Source organism: Podarcis liolepis, assembly GCF_965112155.1.
Source record: "Podarcis liolepis genome assembly, chromosome: 6".
NCBI lineage: Eukaryota > Metazoa > Chordata > Lepidosauria > Squamata > Lacertidae > Podarcis > Podarcis liolepis.
In genome coordinates this window covers 39635361-39655056 of record NC_139559.1, presented here as the reverse complement: position 1 = coordinate 39655056, position 19696 = coordinate 39635361, and the positions used below count along the sequence as shown (strand labels likewise).

General features: G+C 41.5%; 1 protein-coding gene and 1 long non-coding RNA gene across 9 annotated transcripts; one reads left to right on the top strand and one right to left on the bottom strand.

Moving 5' to 3' along the window:
• Positions 1-1130: 1130 nt before the first annotated feature.
• On the top strand, positions 1131-18907 carry LOC310709399 (membrane cofactor protein-like). Of its 8 annotated transcripts, none has more exons than XM_083509026.1 (12): positions 1131-1547; positions 2875-3063; positions 4798-4894; positions 6373-6458; positions 8304-8501; positions 11182-11364; positions 12095-12160; positions 13062-13229; positions 13655-13693; positions 15161-15190; positions 16355-16430; positions 17900-18907. In XM_083509026.1, exons 1-12 carry the CDS (start codon positions 1451-1453, stop codon positions 18006-18008), a joined length of 1338 nt encoding a protein of 445 aa, XP_083365152.1. In that variant the 5' UTR covers positions 1131-1450; the 3' UTR covers positions 18009-18907. The 8 variants fall into 8 exon arrangements, 6 of the variants coding, with proteins under 6 accessions (XP_083365152.1, XP_083365151.1, XP_083365150.1 ...); XR_014527490.1 differs by lacking the exon at positions 1131-1547 and adding an exon at positions 1721-2111 and having other exon boundaries at positions 13661-13706; positions 17900-17918; XR_014527491.1 differs by lacking the exon at positions 1131-1547 and adding an exon at positions 1721-2111 and having other exon boundaries at positions 13655-13706; positions 17900-17918.
• On the bottom strand, positions 3651-11172 carry LOC310709462. Its single transcript, XR_014527537.1, has 2 exons — positions 10936-11172; positions 3651-5322 (listed from the first exon to the last, which is right to left on the bottom strand). It is a non-coding gene; the product is annotated as an uncharacterized lncRNA (long non-coding RNA).
• Positions 18908-19696: the final 789 nt, after the last annotated feature.

Below are 19696 nucleotides of genomic sequence, written 5' to 3'. Positions count from 1 at the left end.
CCATGAAAAGCAGGATGCTGAAGGGAAAGTAGCAGGGAACTAATAAGTAAAAGGGAACATAGGATGAAGGAATCAAAAGAAGAAAAATTTAACAGGAGGAAAAATGACAGTGAAGGTAGGAGAAAAGCCGGATTGGCTGCAAGTAGAACTAGAGGGAAGAGCAATTCTGGATTGTTAAGCCCTGTGGGTGAGCCAGAAAGAGGCATTATAGTATAGCGTAGGTGGGTGAAAGGAACGACGCTACCGGAAAGGCAATATGACGTGTCTAAGTAGTATGTAACTACACTGCAGAATATAAGACAGAAAAGGGGTCCTGTGATGGGAAAAAAAGATGTCCAAGCCCCAGGGCCAGATTTAGGCTTGATGAGGCCCTCAGCTACTGAAGGTAATGGGGCCCTTTATATGTCCAGCTGCATTTTGTCAAGAACAAATTGTCACTTTTGTGTGTGTGTTGAATATATGCTATATGGTAATTTATGGACCTAATAGGTATCTAAAGCCATTTTTTATTTGCGCATAACAAATAGGAGCCTACACAACACAAAACACTGTTGCTGTATGTAGGTTTTATTTTATTGTTTTTATCTCATATTTTGGAAATGTACATCCAGGGTTTTTTCCTTTAATTTTTTTTGGGGGGCCCCCAAGAGAGTGGGGCCCTAAGCTATAGCTTGCTTAGCTTATACGTATATCCGGCACTGCCAAACCCTAGTATTTTTGTATGGAACTAAGCATAGGTCCTGGGTGCCTGAGCATCCACAAAATTCCCCATGAAGGGGCCGGGGATCCACGAATTTTGGCGCCAGGGCCATTCACGCTGCATGGCACCCACGGCCCCCGGCACCCAGGTTGCCGGGCCATGTTGGCACTCCTGCAACTAAGGCTGCCATTCCATGTTCGCCTACCGTTGGACGAATTCAGCGATCCATCGCATTCCCTGAGCACATCCAGGACGCCAGAGCGCAAGGCAAGTTGGTTGTTGCAACTGCTAGGAGAGCTCCTGTGAGCAACTTGCTCTGATAAGGGCTAGAATTTTAAGTGGAGAACCGTCGGTCAGCGCTGCTCCTCCCCACACCACCCGCGGGTGACCGCGTCCCAGCGGGGGCTCGCGATCTCTTCCCCCGCGCGATACCGAGCGCGCTACGCGGCTCTTCTACCTACGTTTCCCACCAGCGAATCCCGAACGCGCGCCTTTGCCGCCGCCTCCAACCGGCATGCGCGCGGCTCTGGGGCGGTAAGGCCGGGAACCGATAACGGCGGAGACGGCTCCCTCTCTTCGCCCTCCTCCTAGAGTACCTTACCTGAAACCACGCTAGTGCTCACGCCCCTTGGCTGAAAAAAGCGCCGCCGCTCCCTTCCCCTCGAGTTGCTTCCCGGGCCCGCCACGTCGCCTTGCTTTTCCGTTGTGGTGCTTTCTGTTTTTCTGACTCTGGGTTCTCCTTGTTGTGCGATGGCGCCTCTTACAAGTTACTCCAGCGGGCCTTTGTTGTTGGCGTCGCCGCTGATGCTGTTACTGCTGCTGTTTCTCTCGTTTTCCAGAGTTCGAGGTGGGGTGGGGTGTGAGGTAGGGTGAGGGGGTTCAATGCATTTCGGTAGTACCCCGCCTTGTTCAGACTGTTGGCATATCTGCCAGATGAGCTGCCGGCCTCTTGTGTTGTTTTGGAAAGCTAAGGGCAAGAAAGCCACTTTCTGTGTATGGACTGAGAGGCCAGTTACTTCAAAACCTGTAAATTTCGCTAAAAGTTAAGGGTGTCCTTTTCTTGTTGCCTTCAAAACTTCATAAAACAGCAAACTGTCAAACGCTGAGGGTCAATGTGGTTGTTGCATATAACCTATCTTCAGATAAGAGGATTATACTTTAATTTTTGGGAAACTGAAGGTCATGGAATGGCAATAATAAATAGTTGTTGGGACCAACCAAAAGGTTACCGGCAAGGTTTCAAATGAGCTAGGATATTTGTTGGGGATGTGCCATGAATGCAACCCAGATTGGAGGAAGACAACATGGACTTCGTATGAATCTGCAAAATTATTTATTAGTTTCATCTACTCAAGATCCCTCAAGAATACAACACATTCACACAGGCTCTGCAGGGATATAATTATAAAAGGTAGTTGCTCTAACTAGATGGCCAGTCTGCTCACACAAAGGAATGGATAGAGCTGGCCAATGATGGAAGATTCACATTGCTCCTTGGCCTTCTGAGCTTTTTGCCCCCAAATGGCCCTATGATTTTTATACTTTAAGAATATTGCCTCTTGGTAACATGCCATATTGGTTCATCTTCCAGCCTTACTTTAAGTAAATAGACATAACTGTCCTAAAATATGGTATTATTCCAAGGAAAGTTCGGCAGTGTCATCTTTCTGGGAATGCTCCTTAATCTGCTATTTTAAGTCCTGTTTATTTAAAATAGCCACCATTAATTGGACCTGTTCCCTCTTTGCATCCTTTGCACAGAGCTCCCTCTGTCTCCTGTTAGTCATTAGATGGTGGTAGCAGGTGTGCCACCCATATGGTTCTCACAAGTCTGTTTAGATGAAAAGGCAACCACTTGCGGTATTTTCCATGTGAGTAGCAGGTGGTAAATAAGGCTTCCATCTGAACCTCACCTACAAGCAAGCCCTTTAAAATTCGAGAGAGCTTACATCTGGTGAGACATAGTTATGATTACTCTATAAGTCTTAATGGTACTAGTCTTCTTCCAGCTGTCCTCTGCACATGAACTCCCAGAATCAATTGGAACATGGTCCTATAGATCCCAGTAGAGGAAAATGTCATAAAGATTTATGAATTATCCAGAGTTCTGCACTACAGTGAACCTTGTTTTCTCTCCCATAGCTTCAGAACTTCCTCTGAATTTTTATTTCCAGGTGATTGCGCCCATCTGCATGTAACCAATGCTAGCCTAAGGACTGGGAGTCCAAGAGACAGCTATCCTACTGGGACTGTTTTGCAGTACCGTTGTATCCCAGGTTATGAGCCTATTCCTGGAGCGACTCCTTCTATTACATGTCTTGACACTTCAAAATGGTCAATAGAAAATCCTAGGTTTTGTCAAGGTAAGTTTCACTTAATTTTCTGAATATCTAAAACTGTTGAACAGCCACCTTAGATCAGACCAGTTATGTCAGTAACTTGCTTATGAACTGGAGGAGGTCCAAACATTGCAGAAAGTTAGGAAATAATAAAGGAGGCTTTTCTTTTGTAGAACATTGGAGACTTAAATCAGGGAAATGGAATATTCTGAGCATCACTCCTCCTAATGATGAACTCAAGTGGTGAATGCCCTTGGGTCTGTAGATACAAGGTGCTTCTAAGAAACAAGAAAGAGCAATAGCATGCTTGAATGAACCCCAAAGTTTGCAGAAGTACCAGATATTTAAAAAGGGAACTAAGGGGGCAAAAACAGCCCAGTGAAGCTTCGCTGCCTTAAACCTTAGGCAGGAGCTCCAGCTGGTCTTGCTGCACCCCCCCCCCCCACAGGAATGAAGTGGCAGCTCCCATAAGCTCTTGGGCAAGAGTGGCGTCCAGCACACTTCCCTGTGCCTCTGAGCCTTCAGACTTCTTCCTGCCTCCAAGCAGAGTATCGCAGCAGTGGTGTGTGCCTTGTGTAGGTGCAATAAATCACAGTACATACGCAAGCTTCTTTCTAATCTTAAGAGGCTTTAATGAACAGCATAGCTGGGAGATCGAGCAGCCATCCTCCCGGTTCATCAGCCAAGCCACACCTTAATAGGCTAGCTAGACAATACACAGAACTGTTTAACCCTGTAAGTTCTGATTCTCCTCACAGAACATAGCTGATGGGCTGTCCTTCCTGGGAGGTTTTTAAGCAGAGGTTGGATGGCCATCTGTCATGTATGATATAGTTGAGATTCCTGCATTTTAGGGTATTGGACTTAAGTCACACTATACACTATAATATTGTGAACGTGAGAGGTACCAACACTGTCACCTCTTCTCCAAAAGTAGGTGAGGAGGATGTATTGGAGGTCTCACCTTAAATAATGACTAGAAGCTGCCCCAGCCTGATTTTTCTCCACCATGGCAGATGAATAGTATGCTTACAAAACTACTGTACTTAAAAGTATAACTGTCTTAAAATTATTTGAACAAATATACCTTTGTTTTACCTATTGTCATAAATACAGGGGTGTGGGAGTACTATTACAACTTTATAGTAAACAAAATAGAGTTTTTAATGATCTCAGATGTCAACTTTTTGATACTGGATAGTGTCAGCAGCAACAGTCCAAAAACTTTGAACATCTATATGCCAGAGGCAACAAAGAAATAAGTGTACATAAAGCAAGAAATGGTCTCTCAACTGCTTTCAACTCATGAAGGAAAAAAGAAAGAACACTTAACGTCTGCATTATTATTCTACACATTATTGTGAACCACCAGTAAAACTGGATATTGAATTATCCTTTAATGAATATAGTATTTCCAAGGACACTTTCAGACTGTCTCTATATTGTAGGAGGGATTCAATTAAATACCAACAAATTCAGGTAGCACAGTTGACATGTATTTGGTTCTCTTGTGCACCAAATCTGATTTTTTTAAAAAATGGACATTTTGCAGTAAAGAATGTGACAGGGAATTGCACTGGAGATACTGAGATAATTTTTTTGATACAATGTCGTATAACCTCTCCCCAAACAAATCAGGATGACTGCTCAAACAGATCATCTGGAAGTGGCCTTGGTGTCTGTAGTGTACCCTTTTTATTTTATTTTTAAAGAAATCAAGGCTGCATGTGCTAATGCTTGTTTTGATTTTCCTGTTAGGAAGGCGATGTCCTACTATAAATTTAGAGAATGGCAGAATAGTAAAATCAAGAGACTTGCGGCTAGGTGATGAAATAACTCTAGGCTGTAATGAGGGGTGAGTTGTAGGTTGCCTTGTACCTACTTTGCTTTGTTTAGAACTCCTGGGAGGGGCTCGTCACAGACATATATTAATTGTTAAAATATTAGGCTAGATTTTTGACATTAATTCTTATATAGTTGTGTTGTTATTATACTCCAAATAAATTAATAAACACAAATAAGCAGCACCTAAGAACAGGTCTACCATTTCTGGTTGATTTGGTAACTGAGCAACGGCAACCTCTGGCTTCTGAGAAATGTGTATTCAGGTCTTTCATTTGGTTATTTCTCAATGTGTAGAACTGTCTTTCAATGCTGGCATCTGGATGTGTTTCCACTCACTGATGAAATCCCCGGTTCTTTCCCTGGCTCCTTTTAATCCTTGCAGCCCTTAATTAAGTGCACTGCTGCTTCAAGCAAGTTCACAGTTCTCTGTTCATTTCTCTAAAAATAAAATAAAATAAATATGCTAGAATAATTATATTAGAGGGTTTTCATATGCCCCTCTAACTTCCCGTTCTCTCCAGCAAAATAGACATCATAATATTTTGCAGAGTTCATGTGATCCACACTTTCTCAACCACAGCTCTGCCCCCTATGATATGGTGTGATAATCATGGATTTTATCTACAATTGTGTTTTACAATCCCTTCTCCAGCAAAGTAGACACAATAATATTTTGTGTAATCCACACTCTCTCAGCCAGACACCCTGCGATATGGTGTAATAATAGTGGATTTTGTTTATAATCGCTTTGGGATAGTAATTTTCTTAATGGCAATAAACTCAAGTGGGGTGGGATAGCATTTTTAATGGCATAAGGTCTGTTGGGAATTCCTGCCTTTACTGCTCCCTTTTGTTTTTGAGGTGACACACTACTCCCCCATCATAGCTGAATGTCAATCCTGGATTGGATACTTGAATTGTGTTTCAAGTACTTCACCTTGAATTGAGGAAGTCCACTATGATGAAATTTGAAAGCCTAGGTTGCTGCTTACAAAGGCACTATGTCCAAGCTACTGGCATTTTTATGTTGGTATCACTTTTTCTGGGCACTCTTTAACAAAGAGATAATTCCTGTATCTGGAATTAAATTAAATTGCTAGCTTGTCTCAACCTCGACTGAGAGCACCCAGAGAAAGGGCTTTTTCAGTTGCCCCACCTTTAGAATCCTCTCCTCAGGAAGTTTCCCCTGGTCTCATTTTCACATTGTTTTAGCAGCAAGTGAAGACCGCTTTACCAGGTCTCATTCAGTGTTGTTTGAACTGGCTTCAATCCTACTGTTATTATATTCTTGCTGCTGTGTTGTTTGTAACTGCTTTTGAACTGGTGGTGGTTGGTTTTATTTTTTTCTGTTTATGTCAACTAGCACAGTGGTGACTCTGTAGAATGGGATATAGTCTAAATAAAGCAAGTGTACTAGATAAGAAATATGCTCTATCTGCACACTTTATGTCCCGTGCATTAAAATACAAGATTTGTCTTTCTCTTTAGGTACAGAATGGTAGGCATAAATACTCTTCGATGTAGGCTTATAAACAACAACGTTAATTGGAATAGAGACCTTCCACTTTGCCAACGTAAGATGAGCTAGTTTGAATTTATTAAGTGTGAGCTCAATGTGTTACTGTGTTACTTTGTTTATTGCAAAAGTGTAACCAATATACAGAGTTCAAGATATTTTCTGATCATGTACCATATACACACCGTCATGGTTGTTGCCAACTAGCTGACTTCACCTACAGCTTTCCCCAGAGCAGGAAATTGGTGTTCTGAAATAACCCATTTGTTTGCAAAATCACACATAAATGGGAACTGATGGAATTGGTATTAGATCAAGGAGAAATTGTGTGCATAAAGAATTGCTGAAGTCATTCAAACCATTGCCATTCCCTACAAATGGATATATTGTTAATCAGGAACCCTACAGAGCCTGTCCATTAAGCCACTTTTCAACGTTTCTTGGAACAGAAACGATTTCTTCCGTTTAATTTAGCATTTAAGTTTTAGTGGAAGCATCTTTGCTTCATTGTTCTTATTCAGACAAGAGAATCTAAGGGAGTAAAGCAGTGCAAATAGAACATGTGCATTGCACTAATCCCACATTGTGCTCACTGAGCCACTGGTGAAAGGGATTAGTTTGGGGAGCACCAGAAGGTCATCATCTCTGTGGTTTTTCATATGGGAGCAGGGGAGAGAATCATGTATACCACCTTGAACTCATTGGAGGAAAGGTGAGACAAAAATATAATATGAAATGAAATGAATTAAAAAATTAAAAATTAATTTGGCTACAGCAGATTCCATAATGCTTCAACATTTTTTACCTATTTTTTTGGGCTCACCTTTTGGCCTGAGTGCTTAACACTTAACCATGGCCTCTGAAGAGCCTGAATTTGAATCATCCATTGCTTGCCCTATATAACTTGTGGGGACTTACATACTCTTGGAATTAGAGTTTCACCTGTGGGTGGATTGGGGAGCAATTGGGTCAGATCCCCCTGAATTACTGGAAACCTCCTGGAACATCATTTGCCTTTTCATCTAAAGCAGTCTCTTCTGGGCCTCTTTACATACCTTTCAAGTGGTTTTCTGCATGCAGAGGTTCTCTCCCCGCTCCCAGTGGTTTTCAGGGGTTCATCCTTTATTACATCATTTAAAAATACTTTTCATTAATTAAAAAAACTATGGAATTCAGCAAATTTATTTGACCTACAAGCAAATATGGTTGATAAAGTGACTTAGGGCATTCACATACTCTCATTGCTTTCCCTTGGTATAATAGGGTCCTTGTTTTTGTAACCTTTCCTTGTCTGACCATTCTGTCTATGGTATATACAGTTTTAGTCACTTCCTTTCATGCATTCACATACCTGTGGTTTATCTATTTTGGTTTTATGTCATGTATGAATTTGTTCGAGAGCGATATGAAATTGTATATGGACTATGTATATTGTCATTAAATCCCATTTGATACCCTGCATTTTGGGCTCAGCCTTTATTATTTTTCTGTGCACAGCTGTGACGGCAGCCCTGTCTCCATAGGCATGCATGAGGGGAAATAAAGGCTAATAGTAAGGAAGCTGAGGCCACAGCCCCCGCCCCCGAGCATTCCTTGCTCTGAAGGTGGCACTGGGGCTTTGACAGCTCCCTCTGTGAAGCTTCAAGGCTAGCTTGCTTCACAGAAGATCTAGTTTGCTTTTGAGGAGGTTGCAATACCTACACACCTAATACCTAAAGTCCACTTTAGTTCAGTGTTTGGGTGACAGCTAAAATGGATGCTCAGGCCTTGAATTATGAGAAGATTACTTCATAAAGTGGAACATCTTTTCCATGAAAATAACTTTAGTCCAAATGCAATGCTAACAGATATGCTTTTACAGTTGTCGTCCTACTGAACAGTTAATGTTGCTTTTGATCCCCAGGAATCCCCTGTTTCCCCCCTCCTAAGATTGACAATGGTCAACACAGTGAGTCAATCGATGGACATTATGACTATGGCACAACAGTGACGTACACTTGTAATGCTTATTACTCACTTATTGGAAGCCGTACTATTACATGTTTAGTGGCTGCTGATGGTATAAACGGAGAGTGGCGTCCAGCTGCACCTGAATGTAAAGGTGATGGAAACTAATGTTTGGTACCTTTCCTGTACTATGTTAATGTCCTTTGTGAACAGTGGCAGGAAAAAGTAAATCCTTCTTGGAATTTGCTAACTTTGCAGTCTGCTAAGCACTGTGCTGCTGCTGTTCAGCCTGTGAGGTTTTCAGTGGGATTGCAAGTGATTCAGTGTGGGAGATGCCCACACTGCACTTCCCCCTCAATGAGTTGCTTGTTTTAACCTGAGTCATTTTCAGAGGAGCTTATGGTCTGGTCCAATTAAAATAATCACTATTATGTCCCACTGAGAACAAAGGAACCTAGATTTGGTTGTGAGCTATGCATTTGATTAATTTCATTTGGACTTAATCATTGCCTTTAGGTTGTTTTGCTCAGGGTGCTAGGAAGAATAAAAACAATATAAATATAATGTTTCCTGCAACAAATGGAGGAGTATTAAGTAGTAATTGTTATCCTTTATAGTTTTAGATTTGTTTGGCTTTCTACATTCTAAGAGCTATCTGCGCAGGAATTTTGATAATGCCTGTCTCTGAAGTAGTTTATAGACCTGTAGAAATTTAGTTGGATTGAAATTATATATTTTAATCGGCTTAATTAGTTATTTGAGGTCACCAGAAGTGTGTCCACCTATCCATAAAATAAAATAAAATAAATCCCAAACAGGTGTGCTAAGAATTTACTTCCAAACCACCCCTTAATGGTTCATGCCTAGGTGAAGAAATAACACCTTAAAGCAAAATGCAACCAAGAGAGCTATACAAGCCCAGCATCTGGTAGGGACCCAGTTTATTAGAGGAACCATTGCAGTAGGGAAGCCTCTCTAAACCAGAACCACCAGTTAGGAGAACTGCTTCAAAGGCACATTCTACCAAAGCTTTTACAAGATTTTCCAAACACAATACATTATTAGCCAATAACACTCATACGTAAAGAGAGGTCACAGGTCTTGCTCCTCTATATTATCTTCTTTCATTCATTATCTTGAGTACCCCCATACTCTGGAGCCTCAGGAATCATATTTCATCCACTTATCGTCCATCTTCCATGACAACCAGACCATTAAAATGTCCTTAACATACCATTCCTGTCGCTTCCCATGTTTTGGAAGACTCAAGGTAAGAGCAGCCTATATTCTAAACATCCTAAACATTTGTGCTGATAAACTATGCAAACAATTTTTGAGAGAGAAATATATAGGAAATTTGTAGTTCAGAGGTTCACATAAGGTATCAAGAATGCAGGAATTGAACCATTCATTGATACATAGCTTTTACATAGAGAATAAATGCAAAATAAACATACAGTGGTACCTTGGTTCTCAAACTTAATCCGTTCTGGAAGTCTGTTCCAAAACCAAGGCACACTTTCCCATAGAAAGTAATGCAAAATGGATTAATCCGTTCCAGACTTTTAAAAACAACCCCTAAAACAGCAATTTAACATGAATTTTACTATCTAACGAATCCATTGATCCATAAAATGAAAGCAATAATCAACGTACTGTACTATAAAATAAATCAGGCAGTACAGTGGTACCTTGGGTTACATGCGCTTCAGGTTATATACGCTTCAGGTTACAGACTCCGCTAACCCAGAAATAGTGCTTCAGGTTAAGACCTTTGCTTCAGGATGAGAACAGAAATTGTGCTCCGGCGGAAGCGGGAGGCCCCATTAGCTAAAGTGGTGCTTCAGGTTAAGAACAGTTTCAAGTTACCGTATTTTTCGCTCTATAAGACGCACCAGACCATAACACGCACGTAGTTTTTAGAGGAGGAAAACAAGAAAAAAAATATTCTAAACGAAATAGTGGATATATGATTTTTGTGGTTCATGCTGTGGCCACAGACATGTGATCTGACAGTGAGTTTGGAGTAGCCCAATGCAAAAATCCTGATGATCCATGCTTTGTAACCACGGAGGAGGGAAGGAAGGGGAACCATGGATCCTCTGCTCACGACTGCAGCAGATCCCCCCCCCCACCCGCAGGCATTCGCTCCATAACACGCACAGACATTTCCCCTTACTTTCTAGGAGGAAAAAGGTGAGTGTTATGGTGCAAAAAATACGGTAAGTACGGACCTCCGGAACGAATTAAGTACTTAACCTGAGGTACCACTGTATTGTAGATGATAAAAAAAATGTTTTTTAAAAAAATTATTACCTGCACTGATGATAGTCATTGTTTGGATGGGGGGGGGTGTTATCCATTTCCACAGTCACACAATCAATTAGTAGCTAAACTGGGTTCCACACAATCACAAAAACAAATTAACCGAAAAAGCCACAACAAAAACACAAAATAAATAGCAAAAACAAAAGCGCCTAATTTAATCCGTTTTGGAAGTCCATTTGACTGGTTCGCATAGAACACTAGCCCATGATACAACAAACCACAAGTAAAATTCGAATTTTTTCACAGACAAATAAGCAAACCTTTGTTTTGTTTTCCGGGTGCTCTTCCTTCCTATCTTTGCAGTTTGGCGACTGCCTGAGGTGGGATGGCTAAACAAGCCACGGTTAAGAAAAGGGTGCTGGGTGCACCTGTAATGCAAATCCACAATTTAAATTTTATATGCTAACATCAGACTGTAGTTTATTGGCAATAGTTAAGTCCTTGTGCAAGCTTTAGCAAGCCATAGTTTAAATAACAAGTATATTTCTAAATGCTGTTCTTTTCAGTGGTCGTATGCCGTAGACCTGACATAAAAAATGGAAGAATAACAACTGTGTATAAGCCTGCGTACACCTATGGAGATCGTATAATATCTGCATGTAATCATGGATACACTCTGGTGGGGAATGACAGTAGTGTATGTGGGGCTAACAATGCCTGGCAACCTCCTATTCCAACATGTGTTAGGCGTAAGTATCTTCCTACACTTAAATGGGTTCCTTGGGAAGAATCACAGGGTATAAATTCAATAAATAAATGTCCATAGAAAACGGGAGATACCTAGCCACTCCAGCAACATATCTCTATTTCCTCACATCCAGAAACGCAAGAAGGGCTTTTACTCTTGCTAGAAGCTCGGTCTTGCCCTCACCAGTTCTGGAAGGCTTCTATAGAAGAATCCTGTACGCACAGAGACTTTGCGCCTGCCCATTAGGGGAAATAGGAAGCCCTGAACATATATTTTTTTAGAAGTCCTTTTTATGTTGAGATCTGTAGAGCAGGCTCGCCGATCTTTCAGACAAGTCTAAACTTAATTCTCTCCTCTTAGGCAAAGATCACAAGACAACCTGGCTGGTAGCCAGATTCTGTGCCCAGATTTGTAGGCACAGATCATCCTCTAGAATAAAATAGCTCACTAGGGAAATGCTGAAGTTGCCCTTTGGGTCATTTTTTTTATGGTAGCCCAAATCTCAGTTGTATGGGTGTATGTATATATCTCAATTTTAACTCATGAGTTATTGCTGCAATCTGCTCCGATTGTATATTTTATCTTTATGAACGCTGTTTTTATTGTGTTATGTTACGGGAGCTGGTCTTTGACTGTAATAAAATCTAATCCAATAAATAAATGTCAGAGCTATTGTGTTGCACTTTAAAGCAGATCATCCTTATTTCTTTGCCCCCTCTCTTTTCTGCTAGGAACCACCACCACTGTTGCCACCATCCGTCCAAGTGGAAGTACCAAAAAAACAACTTCTAGCAGACGTGAGTTAGAAAAATGTGACTTAAATATGAGATATTAAAGTCAGGATTATCTTACTCCATGTATGCTAATAGGATATATAAGATTTCATAATTAAACCTCTTGGTGGCAGCATGGATGGGGCTCTGTTGTTTTCCTGACTTCTTGGGTCACAGCCACTTACCAAGAAGGGGGAGGAGTGAGGAGAGGGGATCACTGTGTCTGGTGGACCTCACTCCTCCTCCTCCAGTAACAGCTCATGGAATTGGTTAGTGATTTTGCCCTTTCACCACCTGCTCCACCTGCCTGGCCAGTGACTCACTCGTTGTTTCTGCTGGGGCCGCCTGCCACCAGGGGGCAGGAAGACCAAGGGGCAGAAGGAGTTTTCTCCTTCATCCCCACCCCCTGCCATCTTGACTCGCAAAAGAAAGCCCAAGTTTTGAAGTGCAGTCTTCCTTCTTTTGTTGGTGGCAGCAGTGTGGGCATGGCAGTGACTTCTTCCTGGGCCACTTGCTTGCTTTGCTCACTTCACCAGCCTACTCAGACATTTCTCTCTTTTGTTCTGTCCTGTCTTCCGCATCAGTGGTAGCATCAGTAATGGTAATCTTTGACTGCCCACGTGCACTCTGTTACCTGCCCAATGATGGACAAGTACTAGAGGAAAAATGCAGATAAAATGAGATGTTGAAGAAAAGTTGGCCTATAAAAAATTCAAAATATAAGTAACATCAGATTATTATTATTATTATTTTAAAAAACTATTTTAACTTTCTAAAGCTGATTCCAGAGACTGAGACCATAGAGGACCTGGTGTCCTGAGACCATATGGCACCCTATACGGACCTTTCTGACTCCTAATTTTGAAAGAACACATAAATGCAGAGCAATCAGCACTTGAAAGTTGATATAAATCTCTTTACACAGCTCGTCCAACCACTGGAGGTGGTGGTGGTGGTGGAGGAGGAGGAGGAGGAGGAGATGGAGGAGGAGGAGGAGATGAAGGAGGAGGAGGAGATGGAGGAGGAGGAGGAGATGAAGGAGGAGGAGGAGATTATGATGGAGGAGGAGACGATGACCTAAACCCAGAAAACGGTAAACAATTGCTTTTCACTGTTATGAGTTGATGTGGAGAGTGACCAAGGAGTAAGCTTATGGATAGAACCAGAGTGGAGGAAATGGACCCTTGTCAAGAACTGGGGGGGCAGGTGCTGTGGTGTTTGTTATTGTAATGATCTGTATTTTTAATAGGTCTCTCTCTCTCTCTCTCTCTCTCTCTCTCTCTCTCTCTCACACACACACACACACACACACAGAGAGAGAGAGAGAGAGAGAGAGAGAGAGAGAGAATTTAATTGTTTTTACATGACTTTTTAAAGCTGTTACCATTTTATCTATAAGCTGCCTTGACTCCCTGTCTGGGAAAAAAGCATGATATAAATAAATATAAAAATAACAATCCCCCCTCTTTTGTATAGGCCCTACAAACAAACCACTGACAACTCCCCTCTTTTTTATAGGACCAGGTCCACAGACAACGCTTCCTCCAGACGATATAGGTACAGCGGAAAGGTGGTAGTGACAGCAAATTTATAAGCTTGTTTTTAGATTCGGTATAACACTTCTAATGAGTGTGGTAGCTTTTTAAAAACAGGAAATGCTTTTGAGCTGAGAATGGGAAGTTGCCTTCCACCCAGACAGTTGGTAGCTTGCTCATTATTGTCAACTCAGACTGGTAGCAAGTCTCCAGGTTTTCAGACAGGGGACATCCTGGGCGCTACCTGGAGATGCTGGGCAGTGAACCTGGGACCTTCCATATATAAATATTCATTCTTATGTATTTATCTGTCTTGTGAGTACCCTTCCTCTGCATTGGGGAGGACTCATTAATCTGATCCGCCCCCCTGAGACTTAATGGAATTTGATGGGTTCTTCTGGGGGTATTTTGTAGTAGGCAGCCAACAGTCCTCCTGAGACCTTAATCTCACATTGGAATAGGGAGATACAGCGGGCTTTCAGCATAATTGCCCCTGTATGCTTTCTCTGGCACTGTTGAGCCCACTTTGCTGCCTGGCTTTCTGCGGTACTTGCAGCAGTGAAGCAGGCTGGATGACAACTAGAGTGCAGGAGATGTAAGGCTCCATATGAAGTTAACCATTCACATGTTGGAGTGTATGGCAGTGAAAGCTACAAAGGCTTATTTTCCTGTCTTGTTATTGGCATGTACAGCCCTGAACAACTTGGAACCAGGGAAAACCTTACCTTGTATACTGCTGCCAGGACACTTTGACCCTCAGGAGATACACTCTCAGTAGTGCCATGTTCTGCTGAGGTTCATCTTATGTCTAATAAGACCAGGGGCTTTAGTGTGGCAGCACCTGCCCTTTGGATTACGCTTCAAGTGAACATCAGGCAGCCGTCTTGTCATTTAGGCAGCTGCTTAAAGCTTGCCTATTCACTCAGCCTTTCCTTGGAAGGTGATTCAGCTGTGTTGCTATATTAACTTTGTCTACAGATTTGTGATACATTTTGTATTTGTTTTATGGGTGTAAGACACTTAAAATTACATTTGTATGCTCAGACTTTTTTGACTAAATATTATTCTACTTCAATTCTATATATATCTCTGACATTGTTTATTGTTTGCTGCTGATTTTATTTTAGTTTGTTTATATTTTAATACCTACTAAAATGTTTAACATGTTTAACATTTTAGTATTGAATTTTATTCTGTAAAATGCTTTGGGATGTTTGGAAGGGAAGAGGCTTAAATAAGTAATTAGAATGTGTGTGAATTATTTAAACGTGGGAAACCCATTTCTTGGTTCCAGCGAAATACCTCTAAATTCAGTCTTCCATTGTGTACTGGAGTAGATTATTTCCAGTTATTAGTTGTACTATATTTTATTCAGTGTGTGACACACACAAATGCATACAGGCATAGAAAGAGAGAGAGCACACTACGATCTGCCACAATTACATTGCTTCAAATTTTAGCTCACACTTTTTATTTACTTCTTTTCTAGAATCTGACAACACCGCAACAATTATTATCGGTAAGCAATTACAGAGCAAGTTACTTTGCTGCTATTGTACTTTCATGCCTTGTAGTAATGTGTGTTTCCTTTACCTTTTACTCCAGTTTTGGTTTAAATGTTGAAGACTCCTACTTGGAGAAGATGTTCATTCTTTTTCAATATGCTTAGGGTGCAAACTTTTCTCCAAGATCTGCTGTTTATTTATTTATTTGGTGAGGCCAGCTCTGCTTCCTCCCCTATCTTTGCTCCTGTAATGTACATAGCTGTCTCTAAATTCAGCACAGACTTCCCCCATGCTGTGACTTTAAATGTTCTTGCACCTGGGTGGGACTGGGGCTTTTCAAAAATCCTCAGGAGTAAGGGTGTCTTGAGCTCAGGCATGCCAACTCCAGGGGGCCTAGTGTTGAGGTGGCTGTGTATGTGAGACGCATCGCAGGGCTAATGGCCAGCTCCTTCAGAGTGCTTGGTCTCCTCCGCTGCACGTGCATGACACGCGATACGTGTGACATCACACGCATGCTGGGCCCCCTCAATCTTGGGGGCAACCTGGTGACTCTGCTTCAGCTTCACACACTGCTTGGGTTGGAGAGTTGCTCTTTGATTGTCATTAGGGCCACTCAGTCTGCAGAGTTGACATCTGTTAGGGGCAGGAAGAACTCTTTGCTGCAATCAATCTCTGAGGACAACTGCACATCTGCCCCAAAAGGGGGTAACTGCAGATGTACAGTGGACTCGCTGCTCAAGGTATATATGTGCCAAGTAACTCATCCACTCGAGTGGCTTTAATGTTCATCGAGCATTACAAGGTAAGAAGAAGAAGAAGAGTTTGGATTTGATATCCCGCCTTTCACTCCCTTTAAGGAGTCTCAAAGCGGCTAACATTCTCCTTTCCCTTCCTCCCCCACGACAAACACTCTGTGAGGTGAGTGAGGCTGAGAGACTTCAAGAAGTGTGACTAGCCCAAGGTCACCCAGCAGCTGCATGTGGAGTAGCGGAGACGCGAACCCGGTTCCCTAGATTACGTGTCTATCGCTCTTAACCACTACACCACACTGGCTCTCAACAACTTGTCTTGTGACTTCTATTAATACTATTGCTTTTCCTCAACACAAAAATAATTACTTTGTCTTATTAATTGGTACTACGGCATATCACTGGATTTATTTCTTTTTTCCCTTCAAGGATTGGTCCTGGCTATTTTAGTTGTGCCTTGTCTAATTGTTGCATTTTGGAAATACAGATCGTCCATGAAAACTAGGTGAGCCAGCCCAAGAGCAGCTGTCCCTGGTTCTCCGTTGCCTTCTTGGTTGCTGAGTGAGCTACCATATGCTTCTTGACTTCACTTTGCCTTCTACTTTGCTCACACTTTCCGCATACATGTGCTTAGTGTTCAGAAAGGGATTGCACATTTTTTGTTGAACAGTTGCACTAATCTGCTACCACAGAATAAAAGCACAGTAATTTTTCTAGAATGGGTAGTCAGTATTTTATCCCATTTGGTGTTCTGATGTGACAGAAATGGTCTGTCTCCATTTACATCAGCTGTCCATCCTAATGCTGACTTCACAATGACTATTCTGGCCCTGAAAATCTTGAAATCTGCTATTAAATAAAGTTATAAAACATTCCGTATTATACTGGGGCCACCAAGGGTACTTGCAGTTTGTGGTTATTACTTTCAGAAATAGTAAGCAGAGGCGGAGCTAGCCGCTCCAGGACCCGGAGTGGCCCGCAGGGGTGGGGCTAGCCGCCCGTGGAGGTGCGCCTGCAGCAGGAAGCGTCCCAGGGGGGTACGCTGGCAGCAGTGCGCGTCCCATGGGGACGATGTCACCCCCCTCAGGGATGACACCAGGGATGGGCTGTACCCACCTTTCTCCGCTACTGATAGTAAGAAAATGGATTTGTTGAATAGTTCTGTCTAAAGGCAGTAATGTTTTGTTTTGATTTTCCCCCTAGAAGAATCTAGGCCAATGCTATAATCATTCTAAACCAACAATTTGCAGCAATAACTTATTCTGCACATTTCTCTCGCATGGCTTTTCTTTCTTTATTTGTATCCAGGGCTTTCCATTTTTGTTGTAGCATTGTATGCATGATTTTACTGTTTAGATATGATGCATATATCTTCCCATCGCTTTGTGAGTGCTAATTAAGCTGTTTCCATAGATTAATACAGAAATTATTTACTCATTATGAATATCCAGTGCAATAATTTCTGTCCCAGGTAGGTTACATGTCTTTTAAGTCTTCTGTGGGATTCAGATTTGATACCAAAGCATGCTGATTGTTTTGTCAAAGGCAAGAGTTCTGTTTTATGCAGAGGCAATAACAACCCCAGTAGAGAAAAGGGCAGGCTCATCTAAGAGGAATCTGTTAGTAGTTACTATTTTCTATAGTTAGTGTGTTAGTCTCCCACTCTTATATCTGTTTTGTTTATATAATCCTAATTCACATCATCTGCTTTACTTCTAATATCCTGCAGTTGCCAACAATCAGTGCATTACTTCTGAAACTTCTGAAATTTATTTTCTTGTCCAAGAAGCAACAGCATGGCTACTGTTTCAGTGTGAAAGTTACTTACAATACTTTTAAAATTTGAATAACATGAAGTGGAACGCAGATGTATTTGTGTGTTGCTTTTTTCCTTCCTGACAGGAAAACAAAACAAAACGATATAATGTTTGGAACATAGGTATTAATTTTAAATATTTTATTTTATTTTTACAGAGTACCCGAAGCTCCTTCTAGTCCTGCTCAATTTGACAAGTCGGTATCAAAATCTGGATTGGAAGCCAAAGGTTCTCAATTGAACAAGGTTTCTTCAGTAAACCAGTAATCCAGCACCCTTCCAGTTGATCCTAACAGTTCTAATTTTTATAACAGGAAATGAGAATTAAGGGAAGGACTATGTGAAAAGTCAAAGCCTTTTTCATTAAGAACTGGCCATCCAGCTACTTGAAGCATGAAGCAGTACTGGGCCCCAACACAACTCTCATCATTTGCTCTTACTTTTGCATAGAACTGGGTTCCAGCTTCCCTTGAAGAACATCTCTTTAAGTGCCTTAATCAAATACAGAGCCAAGCAGAACTGACTGTGTATCTACACTGGCAAGGTGCATTATTATTTCTTCAAACATTGTAAAGATGTCATGGGTTCTGTGTAGGAAATGTGAAATATTACCATTTGTTTCCTAGAATCTTGTTCATCTCATGAAACGGAGGGGGCAAGTGTAGTTGTTAAAATTTACCAAACTTTTGACTTCCTCATGCATAATTCTAAAAACTGCCTTGATTTCCTTACAGGATTTTCAAAAGTGTAAACAACAGTAATATGTGCCTAATATGATATGTGCCTGTGTGTGTGTGTGTGTGTGTGTGTGTGCGCGCGCGCCTATATACACGCACACACACACACATATATATATGGTCATAGGCAAACAAAAGCTCTGCATCCTTAACCGAAAAATCCAGGAACACTTTTACAACACCTTAATTTCAGTGGGAACAAGTTAAGTAATATAACTCTCCCATTAAAATCAATTAGAGTGAAAGTGCAGTGCTTCAGATAGCTGAATTAAAGCTTGCTATATTCATGAAGGTATTTTGTTTGTTATACACTGTTTTTTAAAATCTAATTGTGCATCTTTATTTATTTAAATTGATTAAATATGTATAGAGAAGAAAAGTTGTTTATCTTAGAATGTGTGCAAATAAATTGAAATGTTGAATAAAAGACATTAAGTATTATCACTAGCTTTTCTACTCCCAATGTGATTATGCAGTACAGCTTGGGTTGATATAGCTAATGCTACATAGCTGTTTCAAAGCACTTTCTGGCTATGCATAGATACACAATGCAGTGAAGATACAGTGGTACCTCAGGTTACAGACACTTCATGTTACAGACTCCGCTAACCCATAATTCGTACCTCAGGTTAAGAACTTTGCTTCAGGATGAGAACAGAAATTGTGCGGCGGTGGCAGCAGGAGGCCCCATTAGCTAAAATGGTAACTCAGGTTAAGAACAGTTTCAGGTTAAAAATGGACCTCCAGAACGAATTAAGTTCTTAACCCGAGGTACCACTGTAGATGTTTGTGGGCGGGTATTTAACTTCCCCTTTACAGCACCTAGCCAAGCATTTTGTGCACTCTTTTTTCTTATGCAAAGCCTCACGAGATAGTGCCTTGAACAGAACTGAGTGTTCTCAGTATCTCAGGTGGGCCCTAGTATCTCAAGTGTTGCTGCGGATCAATGCTAGGTCGGTGAATGGCAAAACAGCCATCGAGGAGTTGATCTGGGATGAGCATACTGGCCTGCCTTGTGTTACAGAGACCTGGTTGCATGAACTGGCAGGTAAGTAACCTCTCAGCTTTGGCCACTAGAATTATTTGTACAGCAGGAGGCAAAATCAGTGCGGTGGGGAAGCAGAGCTGCAACGGTCTATCATGATTGCATCTCCCCTGACCAGGTGCCCTTTCTCCCAGTTTGTTGGGTTTAATTGTATGCATCTGAAGATGGGTGGC

Coding starts and splice junctions, on each gene's coding strand:
- LOC310709399 (XM_083509024.1), top strand. CDS start 1,967: ATGTGCCATGAATGCAACCCAGATTGGAGGAAGACAACATGGACTTCG. Junction 3,064..4,797: donor AAATCCTAGGTTTTGTCAAG/GTAAGTTTCACT, acceptor TTTTCCTGTTAG/GAAGGCGATGTCCTACTATA. Junction 16,431..17,899: donor AGATCGTCCATGAAAACTAG/GTGAGCCAGCCC, acceptor TTATTTTTACAG/AGTACCCGAAGCTCCTTCTA.